The 27,898-nt window shown below is 41.3% G+C and overlaps 1 protein-coding gene across 1 annotated transcript; it reads left to right on the top strand.

Annotated features, from left to right (window-relative positions):
- Positions 1–71: 71 nt before the first annotated feature.
- On the top strand, positions 72–21,577 carry LOC120533310 (gastrula zinc finger protein XlCGF57.1-like). Its single transcript, XM_039760143.1, has 3 exons — positions 72–217; positions 11,162–11,623; positions 20,653–21,577. Exons 2-3 carry the CDS (start codon positions 11,197–11,199, stop codon positions 21,474–21,476), a joined length of 1,251 nt encoding a protein of 416 aa, XP_039616077.1. The 5' UTR covers positions 72–217; positions 11,162–11,196; the 3' UTR covers positions 21,477–21,577.
- The last annotated feature ends 6,321 nt before the right edge of the window (positions 21,578–27,898 follow it).

Below are 27,898 nucleotides of genomic sequence, written 5' to 3'. Positions count from 1 at the left end.
GCATTGGGGGGGAGCTTGGTGAAGCTTCACGGCGCATGATCGTCATTTTAAAGGCCTGCTGAGTGACGTCATCCGAAGTGACGGAAGCGGAAGACCTGAGCAGCCTCGCACTGACCGACTGTGCCCAAGACGCTTCGGCATGTTATCGAATGTTTGCAAGTGAACTTGGACTGTGAACGACTTTAGACAAATAAATCCCATCACTGAAATACAGAAGGTAAGTGCTCGGGTCTTATGTATGACACTTTATGGGTGTGAGTGTTAATATGATCAGAGGCGAGACGCGCGTTCTTGTCCATCAAAGTATCACCGGGATTGAAACCCCACGCGCCCTGCTGTCTTTGCTGTTCATTGGTCTCTGTTCCCCTGGTTCGCTTCACGTTTTCAAATCCCATTTCTGCTTCACGCAGTTGCCGCCTCCTCCTCCTCCTTTCCGTGTATTCCTTAAGTCGCGTAACCCTCGAATCGGCGAGCACGAAAAGACGGCCACTCCACACAGCGCGTTGATATCTTTATTCTTTCGATTCTCGGTGCCCTGTTAGAATAGCAGCGAAGAGTCAGTCGGGCATTCGCACTATTAATTAGTAAAAGACAGAAACGAACCGACTAAACGGGAGATGAGTCGGAGTGGATACGTAGTGTAATTATTCTGTTCTCGTTCTCAGCTCGTAATTGTAGTGCTGCCTTGGTATTAGGGAATCCCGCATGTCATTCCCGGGCTTGTGTTGCATTCAAAAAATATTTTTTTTAAATGTTAGTCTATCATATATCATCCCTATGGCATTTGCCACTTGATTGACATACAGGCCAGTCTGAGATCTCCTTTCTTCTAAGACGCACACACGATCAAACGCGCGATCTACTGCAAAACTCCGGCTGTGATCTAGTTAGCCTTCCAATTTATATCGACCACAGAAGGGATTTAAAAAAAAAAATTGTTTGGGGAGGGTATGGGCTTTATGTGTAATTAGAAGAGAATTTTTTTTCTCTTACAATGTCACAATCGAAGTGCGTTTGTCTGATCTGTCAATCTATCATTGCTATTGCAAAGAAGGAAAATGTGGAAAGGCACCTTCGAACTGTTCATAAAAACTACGAAACTGACTTCCTTCTGAAAAGCGATCTGAGAAAAGAGGGGGAACTAAAATTGCAGTTAATCGGACAGCCGTTATTTTTCAATTCAAAAGCTCCTTGACTGCATTATTCGGCTCTACTTATTTATGCGAGTCAGCCTTTTCCCACATGAAGATTATTAAATCCAAATACTGTAGTGACCATAAATGTATTGGATTGTTATTGTGCCATAAGGGTTATTCAATTATGCAAGGTACGACAACATATACCTGTATGTTATGTACAGTATAAAGCATACTTAGTATGTGTGTATATATATATATATATATATATATATATATATATATATATATACACACCCCCTAATTCTGGGCTCATCAAGCGTACACACTCACTGACTGCACCCCCTCTCGGGAATCGGACGTCAGCGCTAGAGGCGAATATATATACTTTTTAATGTAGGTAGATCATTTCGACCTGGTTATTTTAAAAGTAGCTCGCAAGCCGAAAAACTGTGGGCACCCCTGATCTAGTTAGTTGCGGTAATAAGAGCGTAGAAAGCATAACTTGTCCAGCGTGCAGTCGTCCAGCCGAGAGCGCACCTTCGTGCAGAGTAAGCCAGCCACTGAGAAAGCACGCTTTGCCTTCAGTGAGGTAGGTGGCACAGTAATCAGATACTGATACACTTGTTCTAAACAACGCCCGCGCTTGCCGTTCCTCTGAAACACCGCCATTTCAGCTGTTACTGATGCATCCAGTTTCTTGTCATCATTCTGTGATGGCAAGTTCCTTGGCACAGATAATGCAGATGCAAGAGACTGACAAATTGCAATTTCAAGTTGCTGTTCAAAGCTGTTGTCTGACAGACGTCAATGAAGTCTTCAGTTTTCAACTATAACTCTGTTATTTCTTGATCGATTTTTACACTCTATATATTCAAACTTGGCCGAGCCGGGTTTCCCGGGAATGAAAAATGTCCGGGAATCCGGGGATTGGATTCCCTACTTGGTGTTATGCCTCCGTTAGCTTTGTTATAGACCTATACCTTGAATGTTAATATGTGGCCAGGATTGGCCGCCATCGTTATTAGTATATGTGTATTTATATACACGACCTAAAATTCAGAATCCTTCTTAATCCAATTTAGACAATACATTTGCAGACGTTGCTTGGATAAAGAAATGTGTGTTTTTTACATTAAAATATATAAAATTTGTCAAAGTCTTATGTTTCTATGCTATAATCCAAACCGGTAATGACCGTTAATGTGTATTAGAGAATTTAATTTAGATGTTTGGTCAGTGTTACAGCCTCGTGGCTCCAGCAGAATGAATTTGAACCTCAGCCTGTTTATGGTTTGCATTGTTCATGTGTACCCTGTGTGGTTTTTGTTTTGTTTTTACTTCTTCTCTCTTTTTAAAGACATGCAGGTTTAATGGACTGGCAATTCTAAGTTGATTTGTAGTAGCAGACTTAAATGTGAGTGTACCCTGTTATGGCCCATAGTGGATTCTTGTCCTGTATGGGGACTCTAGGTTTCTTCTCATATCCTTGGATTTTACGTGTGGTTTTTGTACTGGACTTTGATTGTGAGGTGAAAGCCAAGACTGGTAGCTGCTATTCTGCTCAGACCAACCAGGCTTTGCAGGTCAATTGCATGCACCACCATGCACTCTTAATTGAGCAATTAATGCCAGGCATGGCATTGCTCTTCCAAGGAAAGGTTTCTTTGATTTAATCAGAATATTCATGGAGGTCAGTAATGAGTTGTTGTATGGTTGTCTCCTCTCACCCTTAAGGTTATCCAAGGCACATTAGTCTATCAGGAGCAGTACTAGGGTGTTGTACCGTGTTAGCCATTTTGAATGTAGAGAAAAGCCAAGCAAAATGACACCTTTTACTGGCCAACTGAAAAAATTACAATATGTAAGCTTTCGAGGCAACTCGGGCCCCTTCTTCAGGGAAGATCTAAGAATAAATGTTGCCTTGAAAGCTTGCATATTGTAATCTTTTTGGTTGGCCAGTAAAAGGTGTCATTTTGCTTGGCTTTTCTCTATCAGGAGCACAAATCTCCAGGCAACAGAGCTCTGAAGATGACCGAGGCACACAAGGTCTCTACCACACCAATGTCACTGTACTGTCAGGAGCTGGGATTTAATCGAAGTTTATTACCAAGTTCAATATTTATGATTTTATCTGTTTTTATGCAATGTTTACCTCCACAAGTTCTGTTTTAGGGAATTGTAAAACAAAGTCTGCAAATGCTCATTGAGACTCGTATCTTGCAAGTGTTGTCCTCCATTATTAAGCACCTTTTTGCGGCCAGTTTTGCAGTGTTTATGAACCCTCTCCTGATGCCCTCCGTTAATCTTCAAAGCGTGAGGTGAAAATGCTTGTTGTGTCTTTGGACACAAGCAGTTCATATTAGAAATGAAGTGGACTAAGGGAGTTGGAGAACTTATTCTTCTGTAGCTATTCCCATTTTTATATGGGGGCATTTTTTTTGCCTAGACTTGAGGACATTATATTAATCTTAGTTATTTAAAAGTACACAATGGCTCTGTTTTTTTGGGCGTTTTACTACATGTTCATTGAGGTTGTATATTCTAGTTCTTTTGGATTTAGGTAGAAAAATGTTAGAAAATATACAGTAGTTGTTATTATTAGTATGAAGTTGAGCTGTTGTGAGGCACCGCTAATATTTGTGTTGATCTGCTCAGTTAAATGCAGGCTGCCGTCAGTTCATTAAAGTGCGTATCTGGTTATTGATGGGATACGTCAGGTGCCATTGCAGCAACAGACCCCCATGAGGTAGCAGGTGAGCTGACATGTAAGTAACATATGGAGTCAAAGAAGTACAAACCCTTAGCTATTCACAATGTCCTCTGTTTATTTGATTTGTAAAACTCCTTTGCTTGATGTTTAGATCTCATTTCATCTTCTCTTTGCTTTTCCCTGGTGAGGGTCACCCTGCTCTTTAAATCTGTGAGGTAGAATTCCAGCTCCTCCTCACGTCTGCCGTCAATTTTTTTTTTCTCTGTTTGCAATTTTCATTGTATTGTTCTGATCGATTCAAATTTTCTTCCTGATTTCTGTGAATCTTCTTATGATGGCTCTCACTGTTGACAAAGTTACTACAGTATGTAAAGACTCTCTGATTATCACCCCATACGCTGGTCTTCATGTGTCACACTATTACAGTTGTCCCCCTCTATTCATAATTTCTCTATCGGAAAAGGTACAACTCTTGACAATTTGTAGTCAGAATTCATTATCCGAATTGAAAACCTGCTCTTGTGTATTTACATCTGCTAACATGGCCAAGTGCCTGCCAGTGAAGCCCGTTAAACGGGTCGATGGCCCAGAGAGGGTGAGGAGCGCGCTGGGGTCGAGGATCGGCTGGTCATATCGTGACGTCTCGTGCTCTCACTGCTTAAAAGTGTTGTGCTTTTTCTTTATTACTATATTTAATGTAGCCCCCAGACACCAATGAATAAAGGCAACAAGACGCACCATAACTGAAATAGATGGACTTACCACTGTATGCATGTTTACAGAAACGGGTATTTTGCTACACTAGTGTAAATAAATATGGTAAATAAAACTACACACAGTTAATAATAGTAACTTAATATAAACAGACAAAAGAAAACATTCAAGTTTGTTGATGTGAATTACAAATGGAGGAAGCAAACAGAAATTCACACCCAAACTAATGCTCATATACCAAAGGTAAAAAGGAAAGTGGCGTCAAAATAAAACTTCAAATGTTACTACCAAGTGACGAGCCACCGTAGTTTAAAAGCCAGTGAACAGTTAAAACCTGAGGAAATGGCAGCCAACAACAAATACTGCAAAGAAGAAAAAGAAAACTTGTAACTCTGTGATAATCACGTTGTTGCATAGCAGGCCTAGCAGTCCAGTGTTTGCAGAAAAGATCACATCAGCAGCTTTAAATCCCAAGCAGCCAGTCACCCCACCCCAAAAAGCTTTTGTGTCTTCACTGTTTCTGTATTTTATTTTGCGATCTGTTACTTGAAGTCATAACGTGTTTGCAATGTTGAATTCAATTACAGCGTGCGCTCATTCAGAATCATTTAGTAAAACTGTAGAGTATTGCTGAGCTTACCTGTGTACCTCACACAAACATACACACTAATGAAACTATTAAGTGTTAAATAATTAGTTACTTGTTTTGTTTTATACAGAAATCTTTAGTGAATTGTTTATACGTATTTAATAGTGATGTTTAGGGAGGTTGTTTGGGGGACCTGGAATTTTCTGAGAACAACTTCTTAATTACAATTGAAGACAATAAAATGGAGGCTGAAAACTCTGTGTCAAACGTTTACTAAGTTTTATATCTGGATAACAATCAACCGCTATAATTTGTCTCCACTAAGTTGTTATAATAAATATATATATATATATCTATATCTATATCTCTCTCTATCTATCTATCTATCTATCTATCTATCTATCTATCTATCTATCTATCTATCTATCTATCTATCTATCTAGAGAGAGAGAGAGAGAGAGAGAGAGAGAGAGAGAGAGAGAGAGAGAGAGAGAGAGAGAGAGAGAGAGAGAGAGAGAGAGAGAGAGAGAGAGAAAATGAGAATGTCAAACTCACTACCACTGGTGGGCCGCTTCGACTGCCATACATGCGTCAGGGGCCGCACTGTAACAAATACTATTATACAAAGTTACTGTAGCTTTCTTTTCTTTCCAATACTGAAAATTTAAAAAAATGTAACACTTAAAGTTTAAAGAAAAGCAATTTATTTCCTTACAATCCCCGTACAACAGCATACAATTAGAGTCTTAGCCTCTTAGCTAGGTCCTTATATTATTATATTATTTTCATTACTTATATAGGAGTCTTACAGTCTGAGATTTATTTCTTTTGTCCCGACACTTGGCATCTCTTGTTAGTAACCAACCATCCAACCAACCATTTCCTAACCCGCTGAATCCGAATACAGGGTCACGGGGGTCTGCTGGAGCCAATCTCAGCCAACACAGGGCACAAGGCAGGAACCAATCCTGGGCAGGGTGCCAACCCACCGCAGAACACACACAAACACACCCACACACCAAGCACACACTAGGGCCAATTTAGAATCGCCAATCCACCTAACCTGCATGTCTTTGGATTGTGGGAGGAAACTGGAGCGCCCGGAGGAAACCCACGCAGACACGGGGAGAACATGCAAACTCCACGCAGGGAGGACCCAGGAAGCGAACCCGGGTCTCCTAACTGCGAGGCAGCAGCGCTACCACTGCGCCACCATGCCGCCCCCTTGTTAGTAACCAGTTCATCAATATCATTTTTGAAATCTTGTGCAGCTGCAACTTTTAAGAGGGATGAAAGGTGCTCGACAGTAAGTCTTGAGCAATGAGGGGTTTTGGTAGCTTTCATTAATGAAAACAATTGCTTACAAAGGTAAGTGCTACCGAACATAGACAGTACTCGCGATGCCAACTTATGGATCTGCACATACGAGGGTGGCAGGTAAGCATACAAGTCTGGCACACCAACTTCGTTGTATTTTGCCATCAGAATAGAATCTGACTGCAGTTCAATCAATTCCATTTGGATATTCTCAGGCGCATTCTCAACATTGTAAGAGTATGGTGACGTAAACAGCGCAAAGTCCTGTTGGTGTGAACTGAAATCGCGAAAACGCTCACTGAATTCACTGCTCAGTAATTCAAGTTGGAAAACAAATCCTCCAAAAATCTAATTTTACTTTACTACGTTTACTTCAAAGTTCAAATTGTAAAATAAGCCGATATGCAAAAAGCCCCCTGACCTACACTAATTCTACAAACTCAAAATCACAAAAATCTGTTAATAAACAACTCGCCAACTTCTCGCGTCCACTTCAGATCTTCAACTGCAGTCTGCACTAACTGTTCGTTACAATACTAGCACAAAATTACATAAAACTAGAGCAAAAAAAAGTGAAAATATGCGAGCTATTACAATTCGTAATGGTCAGTTCTGCACAGTGGCCAGTCTCCGCAGCCCAGCCAGTAGTGTAGCCCAGTGGTCCACAACCTTTTTGACACCAAGGAGCGCTTTACTAGAAGTAAATTGTTCCAGGGACGGGTTGGTTGTTGGAGGTTGGAGTTTGTAGGGTGATTATGGGTGGGTTCCTAGGGCAGTTTTATACACAATTTACATTACATTTCTATTATTATTAAGTTATATTTTAGTAATAGAAATTATACAGCTTACCATAATGCAGAATCAGTGAGAGCTCTGAGCTTGTTTTCCTGCAACCATACAATCCCATCTGGGGAGGATGGAAGACAGTGAGATGCGAAGTGTGTTGCTTATGTTCAGTCTACTCCGTAATCTCGTTTTGGTTGCTGTCACTGCAGTAAATGTGCATCACAAAGATAGGATGTTGGAAATGGAAGCAGCTTCAATAGCTTCTTTCGCGTTAGTTTAATCTTCTCCTATCTACAGGTTATGCTGACGAGAATTTTTCTCAGCATTTCCTTGTGATAATACACTTTCAGGGTGCGAATGATGCCCAAATCCAATGGCTGAGGCACTGCCGTGCAATTGGGTGGGAGGAATTCACCGTGAACATTATCTAAATGCGGAAGCATGTTGTGGTCAGCACAGTTATCCTTTTGTTTTTCTTCGTATTGTGAGGTTTCTGAACTCTTTTGGGATCTGGGATCGATCCCCACCCACCCAACGGGAACTAGACACACTGAAGTGCGTCCCGAAGCGCTATTGCCACGTGTGAGATTGTTTGTCCGGGTCCCAAGAGAGTTTAAAAACCTCAGATTTTCTTGAATGAGTGCCGCATTAATATTAATGTTTCATGAACAAGCCTCACTGCAACCACATAAAAACATCTTTTTCGGCGTCTTCAAATGCAGCAGTTTGCATATGTTTGCAACCCGAGATTTTTCTTCTTTTTTGCATATAGCAAGTACGCCGTTTCTATAGAAGGGTGACAATGAGTTAAATTCCAATGGGTGTTTTTCAAATGTTGACGAGCAATAAGGAAAAGGTATCACTTAAAACCACACAAAACAAAAACAGCAAAAAAACAGTACGAGGAATGTTCGAAGAAAGAACATTTTTTACAATGTTTCTGTTTGGGGATTGTTGTGCAAATGTGCACAACTGAGCTGTGACCACAGAACTAATTAGTCTGTGGATGATTCATTCAAGCATTTCAAGGTCACTTCGTTGTAATGAAAGTATCTGCTGCTGAATGTACTTTGTAGTAACGAGATTTCTGTGGACTCGTGTCATATAGGGAAACTGTCAGAAACATAAAAATACTTTGTTGTAATACCTTCTCACCGCGGTCTCTCCTATCTCTGCGCCGCTGCAAAGCCTCGCCCGCCTAGCGTTCTGAAAAGTGTCCTCAGTGAAGGGGGCAGCCTTTTTGCTGTAGCCCTTCACTGAGTGAGTCTCCGTTGCTGGCAGTTCTCTCGTGGCTCGGTAGTGGGCTGAGACCGCAGCCTAGCAATTCAGTTGCGATTTCGCGGCTGCAACTACACTAGCGTTTCTGGTACCGTAATGCCATGGGAAAACGTGCTTTTGTCAGAAGGCAGAAGTAAGAAAAGTCAATAAGTAATGCCGAAGATGCAGAATAATTCACTCACAAATGATAGTAATCATTTTGTATAAGTTTAATGCTAACTAGGATCTGTCATGCGGGCCGCTCTCTGATAGAGAGAGAGAGAGATAATAAAAAATCCTAATCCTAAAAGTGCAACGATTTTGTATGACTTTTTATGTCACGGTTTAAATCAGGCTTATTTTAAAACCAACATATATATGTTTGGTATCATTCTTTTCAGAATTTATCGAACTTTAATGTGATTTTAGTAGATTTTCAGATTGTGATTCCATTTTTAAATTATAAACTAAAAAAATCAAGAACTCGCGTCCCACAAGATTTTGTAACAAGAGATTTAACCAAGCCCGGGCCCAGAAATAAAAGACAAAGGGTAGGACAGCTGCTGTACAAGCTTTTAAATGTTCGAAGCGAGATGCAGATTATGCAACGGCAAACCACCAGCTGATTGAGCAAAGAGGAGGTTAAAAAAAAAAAAAACTGAGGGGGTTTCAGAGGAGCAACCACATCTCCTTGGGGTGTGTTCATCCCCCCCCGTTCACTGAGCAGCAGAGGCGCAAAGTGGCTGGTGTGTAGTGCAGGCCGGGAGAATTGGTGAGTGAAGCGAGCAGGGGGCGAAACGCCTAGTAAATAAATAAACCTACTTTGAAATCTATTGTGGGAATAAAGGGGTTTATTAAAATCAGTTACTACAGTTAAACAGTACAATTGACTCAGGAGGTAACTGGGGGAATGGCTCCATTTTAATATTTCAGTTACCATGCAAAGGTTTTTGTCCAACCTGTGCCAAGTAAGTAGAAGGTAAGCCTCATCAACGACATGTGTCAACTTAATGTAGCAGACCCTTAATTTTAGCTTCTTGTCATCTTCCTTTATATGCGTCTTTTTCTTAACCCTAACCCTAAGGTCCTCCTGGTATAAACATTTCTCAACATAATTTAAACCACAATTCTAGGACCCAAACAGTATGTCTTGTGTTTCATCCAAGTAGTGAATACTGCTAATGGGATTGATTCCATCATTAAGATCAATAGTATTCACTACTTGAATTAAACGCAGACGTACTGTTTGGGTCCCTGAATTGTGTTGGGATACCAGACAGTTAGAGGAGGTCAACACCAGGGATTTTCTTGAAGTCCTTATCTCTTTGATTTTGTTATGAATGTGTTGACACATGAGATAAAAGATCAGTCCACACAGTGTGTGTTTTTTGTTGATGACATACACTGTGTTGGGTAGCAGAAGAAAAGAGGACATTGGCAGAATGGAAAAGGACTTTGGAAGACATAGGGATGAAGATAATTGTGAGACGATGGAATATCTGAGGTTTAATGACAATCAGGATTCAAAGGTTAGCCTGCAGGGACAGCCATTGAAAAAAGTGGTTAACTTTAACTATTTAGCACCAGGGGTTGCCCAAATTGGAGAATCAGAGGCAGAGATAACCCACAGAGTGCAGTGTGGATGGAACACATGGAAGAAGGTATCAGGAATGTTGTGTGATGAAATAATGAAGGTGAAGGCTAAAGGTGAGGTTTTTAAGACCAGAAATGATGTATGCATCTGAGACATGGTGGACAGTAAAGGAAGTGCAGGAGAAGAAGATAGTTGAGACAGAAATAAGAATGTTGAGATGGATGTGTGGACAGAATAAGAAATGAGACAATCGGAGGAATAACAAAAGTGTGAGAGAAATCTAAAAGTACAGGAAAGGAGGTTGAAGTGGTACAGACATGTGATGAGGAGAGACAATGAATATGTGCGCAAAAGAGTGATGGGATCTGAAGTAAAGGCGAAGAGAAAGATGGAGGCCAAAGGAGAGGTGGATGGATAAAGTAAAAGATGTGAAGGAAAAGGGTCTGACTGAAGGGGGATGGGGGGGGGGTCTTAGGACTGAGATGTTTGAAGAGGGCTGATCAAACGCATCAACATCACATAGAAGTGGGAAAAGATGAAGAGGAAAACGAATAAGAGAATACTGCTGACCGCCAACTGTGTGAGGTGGTCTTCTCCTCCAGTCTATTGGACCTCCACTCCAAATTTTGTTGGCCATCTGAATATTTGATATGAAGAGTGATGAGCTACTGTTAATGTTTTTAAATGCCTGACTTGATGTGAATCAATCAACATTTATTTATATAGCACATATTCATACAAAAAATGTAGCTCAAAGTGCTTTACAAAATGAATAGAAAAATAGAAGACACAATAAAAAATAAACATAAGTCAACATTAATTAACATAGAATAAGTAAGGTCCGATGGCCAGGGTGGACAGAAAAAACAAAAAAAAAAAACTCCAGAGGCTGGAGAGAAAAATAAAATCTGTAGGGGTTCCAGACCACGAGACCGCCCAGTCCCCTCTGGGCAATCTACCTATGATGTGAACCTTAACTGTGAAATGAAATGCAAATGTCGTTACATCTGACTTTTACACTTTTGATTGAATTAAATCATTTTCCTTTTTCACAGAGAGATAAAAAAGCTGCTGTTCAGATTATATCTAAATGGATATAAAAAAGGAGACGTGTGAGGCTGACATCAATACCAGAGAAACAATGGCTGTAAGTATTAAGAAGGAGGAGTGTGAGTGGGAGTCCATCCACCCTAAACAGGAGAGTCTCCACATTAAGGAGGAGGACTGTGAGACGGGGTTAGTGAGCATTAAAGAAGAGGCTGAAGAGACGTCTGTCAGCATTGAGACAAACATTTGTAAAAGTGTGCAGAATGTCAAGGAAGAGGACCATCAGTGTGGGGGTGAAGATGGAGCAGAGACCGCATTAGTCTCCTCTCACAGCAGACCCTGTGCATCATCAGAGCCTTCAATCCTGGTGAAGTCTGAATCATCACAGCCTGACACAAAGAGGACTGAAGACCCTTCATCCGTTAGAATTCAGGAAGATCGGCCGCCACCTACAAATCAGGCTGATAAAAGTAAGTGAAGAATAAAAGTAAGAGTTAGTTTTAGGGTTGGGGGATTATGGGCCTGAAAGGGAGGTCTTGTACTCTTTATGAGAAACACTAAAATGCAGTTAAAGGGGTGTGTTTAATGTCCTTTGAGAGTTCATCTCTGTTTATGTTGTAAGGGTTAGCAACTTGCTGCTCTCACATTGTAGCTGTAAATTTATGCAAACACTCCAAACCTGTCCTCAGTAAAAAGTGTTACACAAAGTAGAATTGTAAGGAAAAGTTGGTGAAGTCTTTGAAATTCCCTGAATGTCTTCATTAATTTCTCATAATAGTGCAGTCCCACTAATAGACAAATACAATCACCTTCAACTATCCATCCATCCATTATCCAACCCACCAAGGTTATTATAGTTAACAAAAACTAAAATCAAAACTGAAACTATTATTAAAACATTTTGGAAACTGAAATAAAATAATTAACAAAACCGAAATGAAAAACTAAAACTAAACAAAACTATTAAAGTAGCTGGAAAAACTAACTGAAATAAAATAATAATTTACTAAAATATTTTTAGTTTTCGTTTTTGAATGAATATTCTTGCCGTTAGTCTTTAACCCTTGTAAGTTTTAACTCTAAAACAGAAAGTCATCCACCACGATCCGCCCGCATATATTCATCCAGTGAACGGCAGCTGGTGAAGGAGGGCGGCTGTTCACACAGCATTTGCGGTGACAGAGCAAGCTGATTGCGGGTGCGTAAAGTATGAGAAATAGAAAGCGATTTGCGTGCCGCCTTTCTTTGTGCTTTTTGTGTATCAAGATGTAATTCAAATGGCTGAAATCAGAATGTGCTGGTCAATAAAACGTTTACCACAGAAAAATCACGAGTGAGTAACGTTTCAGTTTATTTCTCCGGTGTCTGCTTTTTGTTGACAGCAATTCACCTGCCACTTTGCACAGGAGAAATCATTTTTATTTTCTAAGTATAGTAATCATGAAAAAATTCGACCTCGATATTTTGATGAATCTTGACGTTATAGACTAACCAGTGTCCAACAATACTGTTTTTTGGAATTGCGTGTGTGCGCGTCTCTGTGCGTGTGTAAACACGATAACTCAAAAACGTAACTAGATAGATGGATGAAATTCGGCATGTGGTTGTTACACCACAATTGTAGTTCTGTATTAACTTTTGGGCCAAATCCATCACCCAGAAGTGGTACTTTACCTGAACACATACTCAATTTTTTTTTTATTTATACAGCTGCAGAGTCCGATTTATTCAACTTCACTTTTTTAAAAATTGTTCAATATATTATTAATTTGATTTGTTGTGGATGGTTCCTTAATGTACAGAATATAAAAATTGCAGTTTACTCCTCAAATATCCATCCCCATATCTGAGTATACAAGAAAGTTGAGGGGAGACCACTCTCGATTTTTGAAAATAGAACGACACTGATTGAAAGACTGACGTGGTCATCTGCTTTAAAAACATCGTTTAACAACGAAGCAATACAAACAAAGGTAGAGAGTCTGACAAGTGATGAAAAACTACTAATGGGCTTTTGTATTTATTCCATATTTATTAATTTATCTTTTTTAGTTCATATCCACAACTCAAAATACCTGATATTGTGAAAGTAATTCATTAGCAGAATTATATTTTAAAATATTTGTCTCCCTTTTTTCAATGTCTTTCTCTCTCTCTCAAAATAGATAGTTGAAATATCATATTCTTTTTTGTTTTTAACATCAGCCTTATCATACATATTGCATACCAGGGATTTTTCCTGCCGCGGTAGGCTCCAGGTTTTCTGAGATCCTACTCTGGATAAACAAGTTTAGATACTGTTATATATATATGTTGTTCTTAATCTCAGACGCTGTCTCTGTTGTTTTGTACCTGTCCGTACTCCTATTACCTGCTCTTGCCCTGCTCATTATGGGTTTACTGTTCTTATGGTGGGCTATTCAAGACTCACCACTCCTAACCTTGACACTACATGCTTGTTGTTCTTTGTTTCCCTCGATACAGCCTGGTGGGGTCTGCACACCGATTCAAGTCTAAGAGCCCTGTTCTTCCTAAGCCCCTGTGATTTTCATGAGAAAATATTTAAAAAATTATAAAATTGCGTAAAATTGTTCATATTCAGAGACTAGTTTTTGATTATGCTTGTTTTTATCAGACAAAAAATAAAACCAGATAATAAACCAGGCAGTATAGTAAGCTCCCACTAATATTAAACTCCTATCCAAATCTGTTAAGTGTACAGTTCTGTCTGATTGTGACACAAAACTAACTCCGTAGGCGCTCCATGCCATAATTACTAAAACTGAAACTAATATATCTATACTAATAAAAGGCAAAGCCCTCACTGACTGACTGACTCACTGACTCATCACTAATTCTACAATTTCCCGTGTAGGTAGAAGGCTAAAATTTGGCTCAAACATACAAGAGCCTTGGTAAGGACAGGATTACTGGGCCTCACCCCTACAACCAGGCCTGTGAGTGAGGATCACTGGTGAGTGTGTGATGGTCCATGTAGACCATTCCACCATAGTCTGACAAAGAGAAGTAGAGCCACCATGTGGGCTCTCAAGGTAGAGGACGAGAGTTGAAAGAAGTAACAGTTTGGGTATGAGCAAGGGTAGGATCTGCCTGTGTATACTAGACCTTGATGAAGAAAGTTGGGTTCTGGCACATGTAACGCTGTAAGTTACTGTCAATAAACAGGGCCTGTTAAAACTCATTGAGGCAGTCGCGAATGTGCAGAGTATTGAGCAAAGTTTATTTTTGGGTAAAAAAAAATGAAGAACTGCACTCCTTGTGTGATTTTTGGGATGTACAAGAAATAAACTGTTGTAGTTCTCGTTGCTTATCTGGTGTGAATTAGGAGCTCCAGCTCTTTGAAGGGGCTGGGAATACTGATACGATTTAGTAGGAATCCTCTCTGCACACAGCATTGGCTCAGAAACAAACTTCTCAGATCAAATTTGAACTCACTTTTAGTCTGAAAGTGACTTTGTGGAGGTGGGTGTGTGGGTACTCTGTAGGCCTCAGCTGGATGCTCACTTTGTTTGCATGCTTTATAATGCGAGTTTCCTCTAGTGCATTAGAAAGTTGTGTCACCGAACTTTCAATGGGAGAACTTTCACTCTTGTTTGCGTGAACACTATATGGCCTTTTTGGAGACTTTGGATTCAGTACATGAACGGATACCATCTATAGGCCATGTAGGCCTACTAGAAGATGTCAACAGTCATTTTTAGAGAGACGGAGATATATGGATGGATGTGGTTGGAAGGAATGACCTGAATGATTTTAGCCTGGCTGGTGAAGTGTCATTGGATTTCCTTGCTGGTCATGCATTGTCCATATGCATTATCACTTTTTCTCTCAGTTAATTTAATAAAATAAGAGCAACATATAACTTTGAATCTATACTAATAAAAGGCAAAGTCCTCACTCACTCACTCACTCACCACTAATTCTCCAACTTCCCGTGTGGGTGGAAGGCTGAAATTTGGCAGGTTCATTCCTTACAGCTTACTTACAAAAGTTGGGCAGGTTTCATTTCGAAATTCTACGCGTAATGGTCATAACTGGAACCTATTTTTTTGTCCATATACTGTAATGGACTTCTGGTCGATGGCCGTGGGAGGCGGAGTTACGCCTCCCATGTAATTTAGTGCCTGCCCATATAAGGCCGTCTGTCCAGCGGCAATCCAATAGAAACACTGCCGCTAAATATTCACGGGTGAAGGACTGTGCTTATGCAGACGAAGATGAGATGGTCAGGGTGGTGTTAGGCAGAAACTCCGCGAAACTGCGAGAGAAACTTTTAAGTGCCGGGTCTTAGCTAACATTAAATACAGCCGTGGACATAGCACAAGATGGCACCAGCACAGCTGGGAACCTTCGATGCATGTACACCGAGCGGCTCACGTGAACTGACGCAGTGTACAGACAAAAAGCAACAGTTCCAAAGAGTGCTGAACAAAAAATGAATTACACAATTGAGAAGGCAGCAAAACAATATGATGCATGTGACACATGCAAACATATTCATAACTGCAGCTACTGCGGAAACAATAGACAAACCACACGCCGTGGCACCATGGAAGAGGCTTCACCTCTAGCGCCGACGACCAAGGTTCGATTCCCGAGAGGGGTTAAACTGAGTATGTACGCATGATGACCCCAAAATTAGGGCGAAACACGTGTTGCGTACTCTTTACATTATTTCACAGTAAAACTATTTGAATATACAGTATATATACATACATATGTATACACACACATACATATATATCAGCGCTTCCCAATTCTTTTTACCCTCGCATCCCCTTGGTTTGAGACGTATGAAAAAATATGTGGTTAACGCAGAAAGACAGATCACCAATTGAAGCTTTATGAATAATGGATACTTTATTTGCCATCAATGATTGTTTTGGTAAAGCCATACTTAGTGTAATAATTAGATGAACGGTAAAAAAGTAAGAGCGAGGGGAGGGTGACTTACTGACGCACGCAGGCCAAACCACAATAGCACGCAGGCTTGAAAGACCACTGAATAAAAAACTCCATTTCACAATTGAGAAGGCAGAAAAAGATTATGAACTGAGTAATGCATACAAGCATATTCATAAGTGCAGCTACTGCGGAAACAAAGCACAGTGTGAACCGTAACTTTACATTAAGTTTATAGACACACTCCCGCTGCCGTTTGTCATGCCTACCATGACATGAGGTATAAACGAGATTTTGGATCACTTTGTAACGGAGTTAATATTGCTGTAGGAAGAAACTGAACGAAACGTTAATGTTTTACTTTTAATAACTTGTAGACTACATTTTATTTTTTTCCCTTCCACTCTGTGAGCGAGGCCAATGGGTGATCAGTTTTATATATATATATATATATATATATATATATATATATATATATATATATATATATATATATATATATATATATATAAACTGCTCAAAAAAATTAAAGGAACACTTTGAAAACACATCAGATCTCAATGGGGAAAAGAAATCCTCCTGGATATCTATACTGATATAGACTGGGTAATGTGTTAGGAGCGAAAGGATGCCACATCGTTTGATGGAAATGAAAATGATCAACCTACAGAGCCCTGAATTCAAAGACGCCCCAAAAATCAGAGTGAAAAATGATGTGGCAGGCTAGTCCATTTTGCCAAAATTTAATTGCAGCAACTCAAAATTGTACGCAGCACTTTGTATGGCCCCTGTGTTCTTGTATTCATGCCTGACAACATCGGTGCATGCTTCTAATGAGATGACAGATGGTGTTGTGGGGGATCTCCTCCCAGATCTGGACCAGGGCATCACTGAGCTCCTGGACAGTCTGAGGTGCAACCTGGTGGCATTGGATGGACCAAAACATAATGTCCCAGAGGTGTTCTATTGGATTTAGGTCAGGAAAGTGTGGTGGCCAGTCAATGGTATCAATTCCTTCATCCTCCAGGAACTGCCTGCATACTCTCACCACATGAGGCCAGGAATTGTCGTGCACCAGGAGCCACTGTACCAGCATAGGGTCTGACAATGGGTCCAAGGATTTCATCCTGATACCTAATGGCAGCCAAGGTGCCTTTGTCAAGCCTGTAGCGGTCTGTGTGACCCTCCATGGATATACCTCCCCAGACAATCATTAACCCACCACCAAACTGCTCATGCTGAATGATGTTACAGGCAGCATAATGTTCTCCATGGCTTCTCCAGACCCTTTCACTTCTGTCACGTGCTCAGGGTGAACCTGCTCTCATCTGTAAAAAGCACAGGGCACCAGTGGTGCATCTGCCAATTCTGGTATTCTATGGCAAATGCCAATCGAGCTGCATGCTGCTGGGCAGTGAGCTCAGGGCCCATTAGAGGACATGGGGCCCTTGGGTCACCCTCATGAAGTCTTTCTGGTGTTTTGGTCAGAGACATTCACACCAGTGGCTTGCTGGAGGTCATTTTGTAGGGCTCTGGCAGTGCTCATCCTGTTCCTCCTTGCCCAAAGGAGCAGATACTGGTCCTGCTGATGGGTTATGGACCTTCTATGGCCCTCTCCAGCTCTCCTAGAGTAACTGCTTGTCTCCTAGAATCTCCTCCATGCCCTTGAGACTGTGCAGGAGACACAGCAAACCTTCTGGCAATTACACATATTGATGTGCCATCCTGGAGAAGTTGGACTACCTGTGCAACCTCTGTAGGGTCCAGGTATCACCTCATGCTACCAGTAGTGACACTGACTGTAGCCAAATGCAAAACTAGTGAAGAAACAGTCAGAAAAGATGAGGAGGGAAAAATGTCAGTGGCCTCCACCTGTTAAACCATTCCTGTTTTGGGGGTCATCTCATTGTTGCCCCTCTAGTGCATCTGTTGTTAATTTCATTAACACCACAGCAGCTGAAACTGATTAACAACCCCTCTGCTACTTAACTGACCAGATTAATATCCCATAGGTTTCATTGACTTTATGCTATACTCTGATTAAAAGTGTTCCTTTAATTCTTTTGAGCAGTATATATATATATATATATATATATATATATATATATATATGTGTATGTATGTATATGTATGTGTGTATATATACAGTGGGTACAGAAAATATTCAGACCCCCTTCAATTTTTCACTCTTTGTTATATTGCAGCCAATTGCTAAAATCATTTAAATTAATTTTTTTCCTCATTAATGTACACACAGCACCCCATATTGACAGACAATAAAAAGAATTTTTGAAATTGTTGCAGACAATTTAAGCCAAAAAACATTTACGGGGGTTAATGCAGAGGCCGGCTTTAGCCAGAGTTGCGAGGACAGCAAGGACCTGCAATAGATGCTCCTCTCAGGTGCCGGAATTGATGACGACATCATCCAGGTAGGCGGCACTATAGGACTGGTGGGGCTTCAGCACTCTATCCACCAGACGTTGAAATGTCGCTGAGGCCCCGTGCAGCCCAAATGGGAGGACCTTGTATTGCCAATGTCCACTAGTGGTGCTCAAGGCCGTTTTTTTTTTTGCAGATGCCGTTAAGGGAATTTGCCAATACCCTTTCGTCATGTCAAGAGTAGTCAAGTATCGAGGTGCACCCGGCCACTCAAGTAGGTCATCAATGCGGGGCATCGGGTAGGCGTCGAACTTGGGGACCCTGATTCAGACGTCTAAAGTCATTACAGAACCTCCGGGAGCTGTCTGGCTTGGAAACGAGGACGATAGGACTGGACCAAGGACTATGGCTTTCCTCAATAATGTCCATATCCAACATCCATTGCACCTCCAGTTCCACTTCGGCACGTTTTGCCTTTCCTTAACCTCGTATGGCCCCTGCCAGTAAGCTAGCAATTTGGAATGGGAGGTAGGAACGAGCACCATCACTCGATCCCCCGGGCGGAACTCCCGGGAGGACGGAGTTGCGATTGTAACACCGGGCCTGCGCACGAGTCACGTGGTCTTTTAGGAGTGGCCTGATTTTGGCTAGTCTGTCGCGCAGTTGCGCCACATACTCCAATATATTGGAGGAGGGAAGAAGGGCCTCAGCCTCCCAGCCCTCTTTTAGTATGTCTAAAAGTCCTCGGGGTTGTCGCCCATACAATAATTCAAAAGGGTTGAAGCCCATAGAGGCCTGAGGCACTTCCCGGTAAGCAAAAAGCACAAGCAGTAGGAGCTGGTCCCAATTCCTGCCATTGGCGTTGACTACCTTGCGGAGCATCTGTTTAAGCGTCTGATTAAAACGCTCCACCAGCCCATCTGTTTGAGGGTGGTAGACAGACGTCTTCAGGTGCTTTATTCGCATTAATCTGGCAACCTCCCTGAACGTATCTGAGGTGAAGGGTGTACCCTGGTCCGTGAGGACTTCTTTGTGGATACCCACTGTAGAAAATAGGTTGACTAATTCCCGTGCGATATTTTTGGTGTTAGTGGAGCGCAGGGGAACCACCTCTGGGTATCAGGTAGCGTAATCCACCACGACCAATATGTACTTATGGCCACGGTTTGAGGGTTCCAGGGGTCCTACTAAGTCCACCCCTATTCTGTCAAAAGAGATATCTATCAGGGGTATTGGGACGAGAGGAGCGTGGTCCCTCCTAGGAATCTGGCGAATCTGACATTCCAGACAGGATTGACAGAAGCGCCGGACCTCCTCGTTGATCCCGGGCCAGTAAAAGCGGAGTTTAATTCTCTCCAAAGTTTTTTCGGCCCCGAGGTGGGCGCCTAGGAGGTCAGCATGCGCTAGTTCACATACTTCCCATTGGAAGGTACGCGGCACTAGCAACAATTTCCGCACTTCGCCCTCGTGGGTTGCCACCCGATACAACAGATCATTCTCCAGCACAAAGAAGGGCTCGTGTGGCATGGAACTGTCATGTTGTGCGCTGCCTGGAAGAACAATCGCATTCCGGGCAAACCGCAAGGAATCGTCATTATATGTGTATATATGTATATATGTGTGTGTGTGTGTGTGTGTGTGTGTGTGTATATATATATATATATATATATATATATATATATATATATATATATATATATATATATATATACAGTATATACACATATATATATATGACAGCATCACTCATATCAATGACAAAACAATTACATTGACAATCATGTTACGTTATTTTTTAAATTTTTCCATTTCTTTTTCATAACTTCTTTAACACACTACTTCTCCGCTGCGAAGCGCAGGTATACTGCTAGTAATATATTAAGACTATAATGACAAAATGATGAAGCAATTCTCTAATGTAGTTAACAAAATGTGAATGTTACTCTTGTCAGTTGGGTCTCTCATACGTGTTCTGTTTAGTTTTACTTATTTTCTCTTCTTGGCTCCAGTTGTGCTAATGTGGTGAGATATTGTAATACAGAAGGAAAAATTAATAAGTTGGTTGTCTTTCCATGTGCAACTTGAGTTTTACAATTACTTATGCTTCTACAAGGGTCTTTCTAATTTCCATCAGCACTTATGTAATTAAAAGCTTACTTTCAGCTCACTGTTTTTCCTTTTAAATTTTATACAGGAGACAAACCTCACTGTTGTTCTGAATGTGGCAAACAATTCTATCGCAGAGGTGATCTTCAGAGCCACCTAAGAGTTCACACTGGAGAGAAGCCTTTTTGCTGTTTGGAATGTGGCAAACAGTTTTCAAGAAGATGCCATCTGCAGAACCACAAAATAATCCACACTGGAGAGAAGCCATATTGCTGTACAGATTGTGGCAAAGAATTCTGTGACAGGAGTCATCTTCTGAGCCACAAAAGAATCCACACAGGAGAGAAGCCATTTGGCTGTTCGGATTGTGGAAGACAGTTCTCTCACAAGAGTACACTGCACAGGCACAAAAGAATTCACACTGGAGAGAAGCCATATTGCTGTTCGGAATGTGGCAAGCAATTCCGTGATAAGGGTAGTTTTGAGACCCACACTAGAATCCACACTGGAGAAAAACCATATGGCTGTTTGGATTGTGGCAAACAGTTCTGTCACAAGAGGAGCTTTCGGTGCCACAGAAGAATTCACACAGGAGAGAAGCCATATTGCTGTAGTGAATGTGGCAAACAGTTCTGTGACTGGAGTCATCTTCAGAGCCACAAAAGAATTCACACGGGAGAGAAGCCATATTGCTGTACAGAGTGTGGTAAACAGTTCTGTCACAAGAACACTCTGCAGAGACACAAACGAATCCACACTGGAGAGAAGCCGTATTATTGTTCAGAATGTGGCAAACAATTCCGTGAAAAGAGTACCTTTCAGAGCCACATGAGAATTCACACTGGAGAGAAGCCGTATTGCTGTTCGGAATGTGGCAAACAATTTTGTCACCATCGTAATCTCCAATGCTGACAAAAGAATTCCCTGTGGAGAGACCTTGAATACAGTAATCCCTCCTCGATCACGGGGGTTGCGTTCCAGAACCCCCCGCGATAGGTGAAAATCCACGAAGTAGAACCCATATTTTTGTATGGTTATTTTTATATATTTTAAGCCCTTAGAAACTCTCCCACACTGTTTATAAATATTCTCCGCACAGTTATACAGTAAACCCTCGTTTATAGCGGTTAATTTGCTCCAGACAGATAAATGAATTTCCACAAAGTACTATTCTTTATTTATAAATCTAATATTTTCACAGTTAGAGCATAGAAAACCTTTTTTTTAACATTATTAGAGCCCTCTAGACATGAAATAACACACTTTAGTCAAAAGTTTAAACTGTGCTCCATGACAAGACAGAGATGACAGTTCTTTCTGACAAATAAAAGAATGCAAACATATCTTCCTCTTCAAAGGAGTGTCGTCAGTAGCAGAGAATGTCAGAGAGAGAGAGAGTAAAGTAAACAATCAAAAATCAATAGGGCTGTTGGGCTTTTAAGTATATGAAGCACCCACGATAAAGTGGCCGCAATGAAGGGATCAATGTGAAGGTAGTCTTTCAGCATTTTTTACAGCAGCGTCCATATCTTCTAAGCAAACAGCCCCTCTGCTCACACCCCCTCCGTCAGGCAGAGAGAGTGAGAGAGACAGAGAAAAGCAAACAATCAAAAATCAATACGGACTGTTAGAGCTTTGAAGTGAGCGAAGCACCACGCGGGAAGCATATCTTATATCATTGAGGAGTTTTATTTAATACGTAATACGTGCTCTGATTGGGTCGCTTCTCAGCCATCTGCCAATAGCGTCCCTTGTATGAAATCAACTGGGCAAACAAACTGAGGAAGCATGTACCATAAATTAAAAGACCCATTGTCCGCAGAAATCCGTGAACCAGCGAAAAATCTGTGATATATATTTAGATGTACTTACATTTAAAATCTGCGATGGAGTGAAGCCGCGAAAGTCGAAGCGCGATATAGCGAGGGCTCACTGTACACACCAAGGAAATGAAATGGCCTGAGAAACCGTACTTGGATCAGCTGATAACTGATAGAGCACTGGTGCAGACACCCATACCAAACTTCTGTTTTAAGCAAAGTGCAGCACTGCACCGGGATATGACTGGGTGTACAAATGAGTTAAAATCGATGCAGCACAAATAGATGACACCAAAGTGGCTCACAAGAGGAACAACTCTCTGACTATTGAAATCTTATCAAAACCCAAAACACCTCACCTTCTAACCTTCCTCTCTACCACTACAATAGTGTTTCTTAAGCTATGGGTCACTACCGAAATTTAGTTGTGGACACGTTTTTGTGGGTTGCCACATGACTGTAGTGAAGTTACTCCAAGCGCAAATTAAATACAACCCTCTATTTAGTGTGCAAAAATTCCTCTGTTAACTCATCACAGAGAGCTTTTGTTTCTATAGCACAGAAATGTTCCCCACGACACCACCTTCCCTGTCACAACCAGTGAAACAATCAAACTGAGAGGACTGGCAAGCAAAGACACATTTAAGAAAGGAGGAGAGTGGACAGAATTACTGGTGAGATTAGCGCTGCGGTTCCCTTCACTACATAGTTGGGAATGTTGATAAGAAATGAACTGATGTGGCACAAGAATGGCAACAACAAAGGGCGAGTTAATAGGATCGGGGTTTGTGAGTTGTATAGTAAAAGCAGGATCAGTGGCCATGGTCGATTAGATCATCGTGTGCCATTCAGGAATACATTGATACAAAATTTGTAGCAGAAGTGAAGAGTCTACTTAGGGCTAATTATTTTTTCTTCCTTTTGTCCTAGGGCTGAATATTTTTTTCAAAAAAATAAAGCACACAAAGCATTGGTTTTCCACATAAATCAGCATAAAATACTTATTTCTGACAAATGTCACTCTGTTTTATGTTCCAATAGCCCCTACAGTATGCATATTCACATACTTATTGCGCACCTATTTGTCTCATCATTCATAAGCTGAAAAACTGGCTTGAAGTAGTCGAGTGGCCGGTAATCCATAGTGTTCACCAGCAGGCTGCAACATTTGGTGAAGTCCAGTTGGCAGCTTGTCTCCCTCAGATTGATGTCCGTGTAGTCCTCCCAGGGCGAACATTTTCATTGGCGCATCAGCTGCACAAGCGGGTCCAGCACTATGATCCGCTGGGGATCGGTCAGCTGATGCGGGCACCTGACTTTCATTTTCGATCTCCAGATCACTTGTATCAAAGTTGGAGTTTGATAAGTCAGTCTGATTCAGTAATAATATGCACAGAGTATTTTGCTTTGTGCATTTGCTTCACTCTCTTGCCTGCTTTCGATGCCATTCTAGATGTTGCTGACTCTACACTACTCCGGTTTCGATGTCAAGTCAACAAGTCTAACAGTCCTCCGAGCAAAGAGGGTCTACTTGTAATGTAACGGTGAGTTTTATCGACATTTTCAGCTCTCTTTCACCCTCTGCCCCAGATATCCACTCTCAGTTCCTCGTGTTGACAAAAGTCGACATCCGCCCTAAAAGAGTTAAGTTTGATGTGCCTCTGGGATGAAGAATAGAATACCATTTCGTCACAGAATTCTAAAGTGCTTGGGTAAATTTCTGTATATTTGTGTATATATCTCATTCTCTTTGTACTGGAAAGACATCTTTGGACCACTGAGAATGGTAAGAACACCCAAAAAGACAAGGTGGAGACATCCATCATGATGTCAGTGTGCAGCATTAAACATTTAAAAAGGGGCCATTCTCCAATTTGTCCTTATCCCCCTGCATAAAATACAGATAGTGCATGAATTTTTTTAAGAATCATTTAGCATCTTTTTACACAGTTTACTGAATTGTAAATGAAAACTGGGCTATGCTGAACAATTTGCAAACTCCTTTTGAAATAATGCAGGTATTGTTAATGGTGGCTGGCGCTTTTTTTGAAAAAATATGCTATTTAAGGCAAGGTAAATAAACTTCTTTGATTAATTAATTATTTGGTGATTATTTTATTCCTTATTCGGCGCCATTAATCAAGTGATTAAGCCAAGTGACCATTCATCCTGTCCTTTCAAAACTCATCAGATCTGCACCCAAGAATTGCTTTCTCTCAGGTTTACTTTTATTAGGACCTGAAAGAAAAACAAGTCAGAGTCAAGTCATTCCCCGTCTAAAAGATGGTAACGGACAACAATTTGAGGAGCCTGAGGCCATTCGTGCCTTGTCTGTACACTTTTACCAACAGCTGTTTTCTACAGAAACCACTGAGGATTCTTCTATGCTTTTTTGACAACATACCACAAGTTCCTGCCAGTGAGAAGGACCCTCTAGAAAGCAGACTAACTTTGAATGAACTGACTGTAGCACTAAGCGGCCTCAACACCGGAAAGGGCCTGGGATTGACGGCCTACCACTAGAATTTTTCAAAGCTTTTTGGACTCGGATTGGTGCCAAAATTGATTTAATGGAAGTATTTCATAAAAGCTTGAAAGTTAAGGAGCCCCCACTGTCATAGGGTGGTAATCACTGCAATTCTGACAAAGGGGGACCTACAAGCCCCTCCAAAAAACAGCAAGGCCAATGAATTTGTTTTTTGCTGTGCACTGAAGACATTTCTGTGCCAGATAAAAACATGAATATGAGAAGAGAGATCAGAGTTTCAGCTTTTCTTCCCTGGTATTTACATCTAGACATGTTCAACAACTTTTGTATCAACTGTTGAAGCGTAAAATTCAGTGGAGATTCTCACCTTGAAAGAAGGCCCAAGGAGTCGAAGGAAAGGCAAACAGAGTAATTACTTTTATTATTATCATTCCTTGCTTCCCTCATTTCCTAACCAGCCATCAGCCGGCAGGTGCTCCTCCTTCTCTATCCTCGGGCTGTCTCCATTCATCATTCTCCCCCTTCTCTGTCTTCTTGGATTATTAAATATTGGTGGTTTCTCTCTGAACCCAATTAAAAAAGAAATATGGAATATGCCTTTATTTAACTATTTACCTGGCTTACCTGATTTGTATAAAAGTTTACACAGTTTTAATGCTTATAAAAATTCATACTAAGTTTACATCTACTTGTGCTAATACATAACGTTTTATTTTCCATACAATCTAGCCAGCAAGAGTATTGGAACAGAATGTCTTCAACCAAATTCAAGTCAAAAATGTTCCATTGTTGGTTGCATATCACTTGCACCAACCCTGCAACCCATAGACTCCACCAGATATCTTCTTTCTTCATTGGTTGTGCCTTTCCAGGCGTTTGCCACAGCATTGTTTAGTTGTCGCCTGTTTTGTAGGATTTTTTTTCCTTCAGCCTTCCCTTCAAGGAGATGAAATGCATGTTCACTTGGGTTACGATCTGGTGACTAACCTGGCCAATCCAAAACCTTTGTTGATGTGGCAGTGGGTCTTGCTGCATAATTAAGTTCTTGATGATTAGTTTGGAGGGCAGCATGGTGGCGCTGCTGCCTCGCACTTAGGAGACCCTTAAGGGTTCTCTTCCCAGGTCCTCCCTGCGTGGAGTTTCCATGTTCTCCCCGTGTCCACGTGGGTTTCCTCCCACAGTCCAAAGACATGCAGCTTAGGTGCATTGGTGATTCTAAATTGTCCCTAGTGTGTGTGTGTGCCCTGTGATGGGCTGGCGCCCTGCCCAGGGTTTGTTGGCTCCAGCAGACCCTCCGTGACCCTGTAGTTAGGATATAGCAGGTTGGATAATGGATGGATGAATCAGCAAGTACACACAGATATTGTGGGTAGCTACGTAGAGGGCCTGGAAAAAGAAGTGTGCACTTTGATACATGAAGTGCAGCAATGTACGGTGTGGCATATGGCCGGTTGTTCATCCTGGCCAATACCCCCACGCTGCCTGATGGATCCTTACCGGCAACATGGAGGTGCCCCGAATTCCAGCAGGGCATCATGAACATTGGAATTTTCCTTCACAGCCCTGCTGGATACCATGGGGACACTGCAGGGAGGCTCAGAGACTTTTTGCCTTATAACCCGGAAGTGCGTCCTGGTCACAGGAATAAGGGAAATGACGTACTTCCGGGATGAAAAAAAGGAGTTTTAACCCGACCCAGAAATGTTATAAAGTCACATGGACTGAGGGACAGAAACACTTCCGGGTCAAGAAGTATAAAAGGATGATGGGAAACCCCAGCAGATTGAGCTGAGTTGGGAGGAAGGGTGACTGAGCTGCTGGGAGGTGTGGGGGATTATTGATTAGTATTGGAGTATTGGGGAGTGGAGGTGCTTTGTACACTTTATTATTATAATAAATTCATTCTTGGACTTTTATCTGGTATCTGACGCATTGTCTGAGGGTTCAAGGGGACAACCGCGACCCCGTCTGTCACAACAGAAAAAGTAAAGTCATTCACTTTGTGTGAAGCCCAGTTCAAAGAGATGATGATGATGATAAAGTCTGTTATTACACTGGTCTCCATAGTTATTCTACTCTGATGAAGTTGTACAAGTATGTCTGAGGGCACAATCTCTTATTTGTCCAAATTTCAGCGCTTACTGCTGGCACTTATGAAACTAAGATTGCATCTTGGGCATCAGATTCTTGCTGACATGTTTCATGTTTCACAAGGAACAGTGTCCAATGTATTTTTAAAAGTTCTGCATGTGCTTTTTGAAAAGTTGAAGCATTTAATTGCATGGCCTGAGAGGGAGGAACTGAGAAAAACCATGCCTGTAGAATGTATAAGGTCATTTGGTCGCAAAATAACTGTGATAATTGACTGTTTTGAAATTTTTATTGATAGACGATCCCAACTATTGGCGCAGGCACAAACCTATTCTTCATACAAACACAAAAACACTGCCAAGTACTTAATAGGCATATCACCCCAAGGAGTAGTGGCATTTATAGCCCAGGCTTGAGGTGGTCATGCTAGTGACAAACACATCACTGAAAATTCTGAATTTTTAGATAAGCTTCAGTTTGGAGATGTTGTTCTGGCTGACAGAGGTTTTGATATTGCAGAAAGTGTGGAATTACTGTGTGCCGGGGTTAAAATCCCAGATTTCACAAAAGGCAGAAGCCAGATGCCTGCATGGCATATTGAAAGAACCGGGAAGATAACACATCTCCGAATCCATGTAGAACATGTTATTGGAAATATCACCCAGAAATATTCCATTTTGAAAAGTATTATTCCAATAGATTACACAGGAAGGAGAGACCCCAACCCTGGATAAAATTGCTACAGTGTGTTGTGCTTTATCAGACGTGTGCCCTTCAGTTGTACCTCAAACTGTTCACTGGAATAATGGCTTTTACCAAGCACCAAATATCGGCAGAAATACTTCTTCATCTCGCGTCCACTCTGTCATATTAACCTCATACGGATCCCTGCCGCCAATTGCCTCCAACTTCTTGCAATACCGCATCGAACTTTC

Source organism: Polypterus senegalus, chromosome 8 (genome assembly GCF_016835505.1).
Source record: "Polypterus senegalus isolate Bchr_013 chromosome 8, ASM1683550v1, whole genome shotgun sequence".
NCBI lineage: Eukaryota > Metazoa > Chordata > Cladistia > Polypteriformes > Polypteridae > Polypterus > Polypterus senegalus.
This window is presented reverse-complemented; position numbering and strand designations above follow the sequence as displayed.

What these genes read in the sequence shown, in the direction of transcription:
- LOC120533310 (XM_039760143.1), top strand. Translation starts at nt 11,197, where the DNA reads ATGGATATAAAAAAGGAGACGTGTGAGGCTGACATCAATACCAGAGAA. An exon ending in TACAAATCAGGCTGATAAAA is followed by an intron (nt 11,624 to 20,652) that starts GTAAGTGAAGAA and finishes AATTTTATACAG; the next exon opens with GAGACAAACCTCACTGTTGT.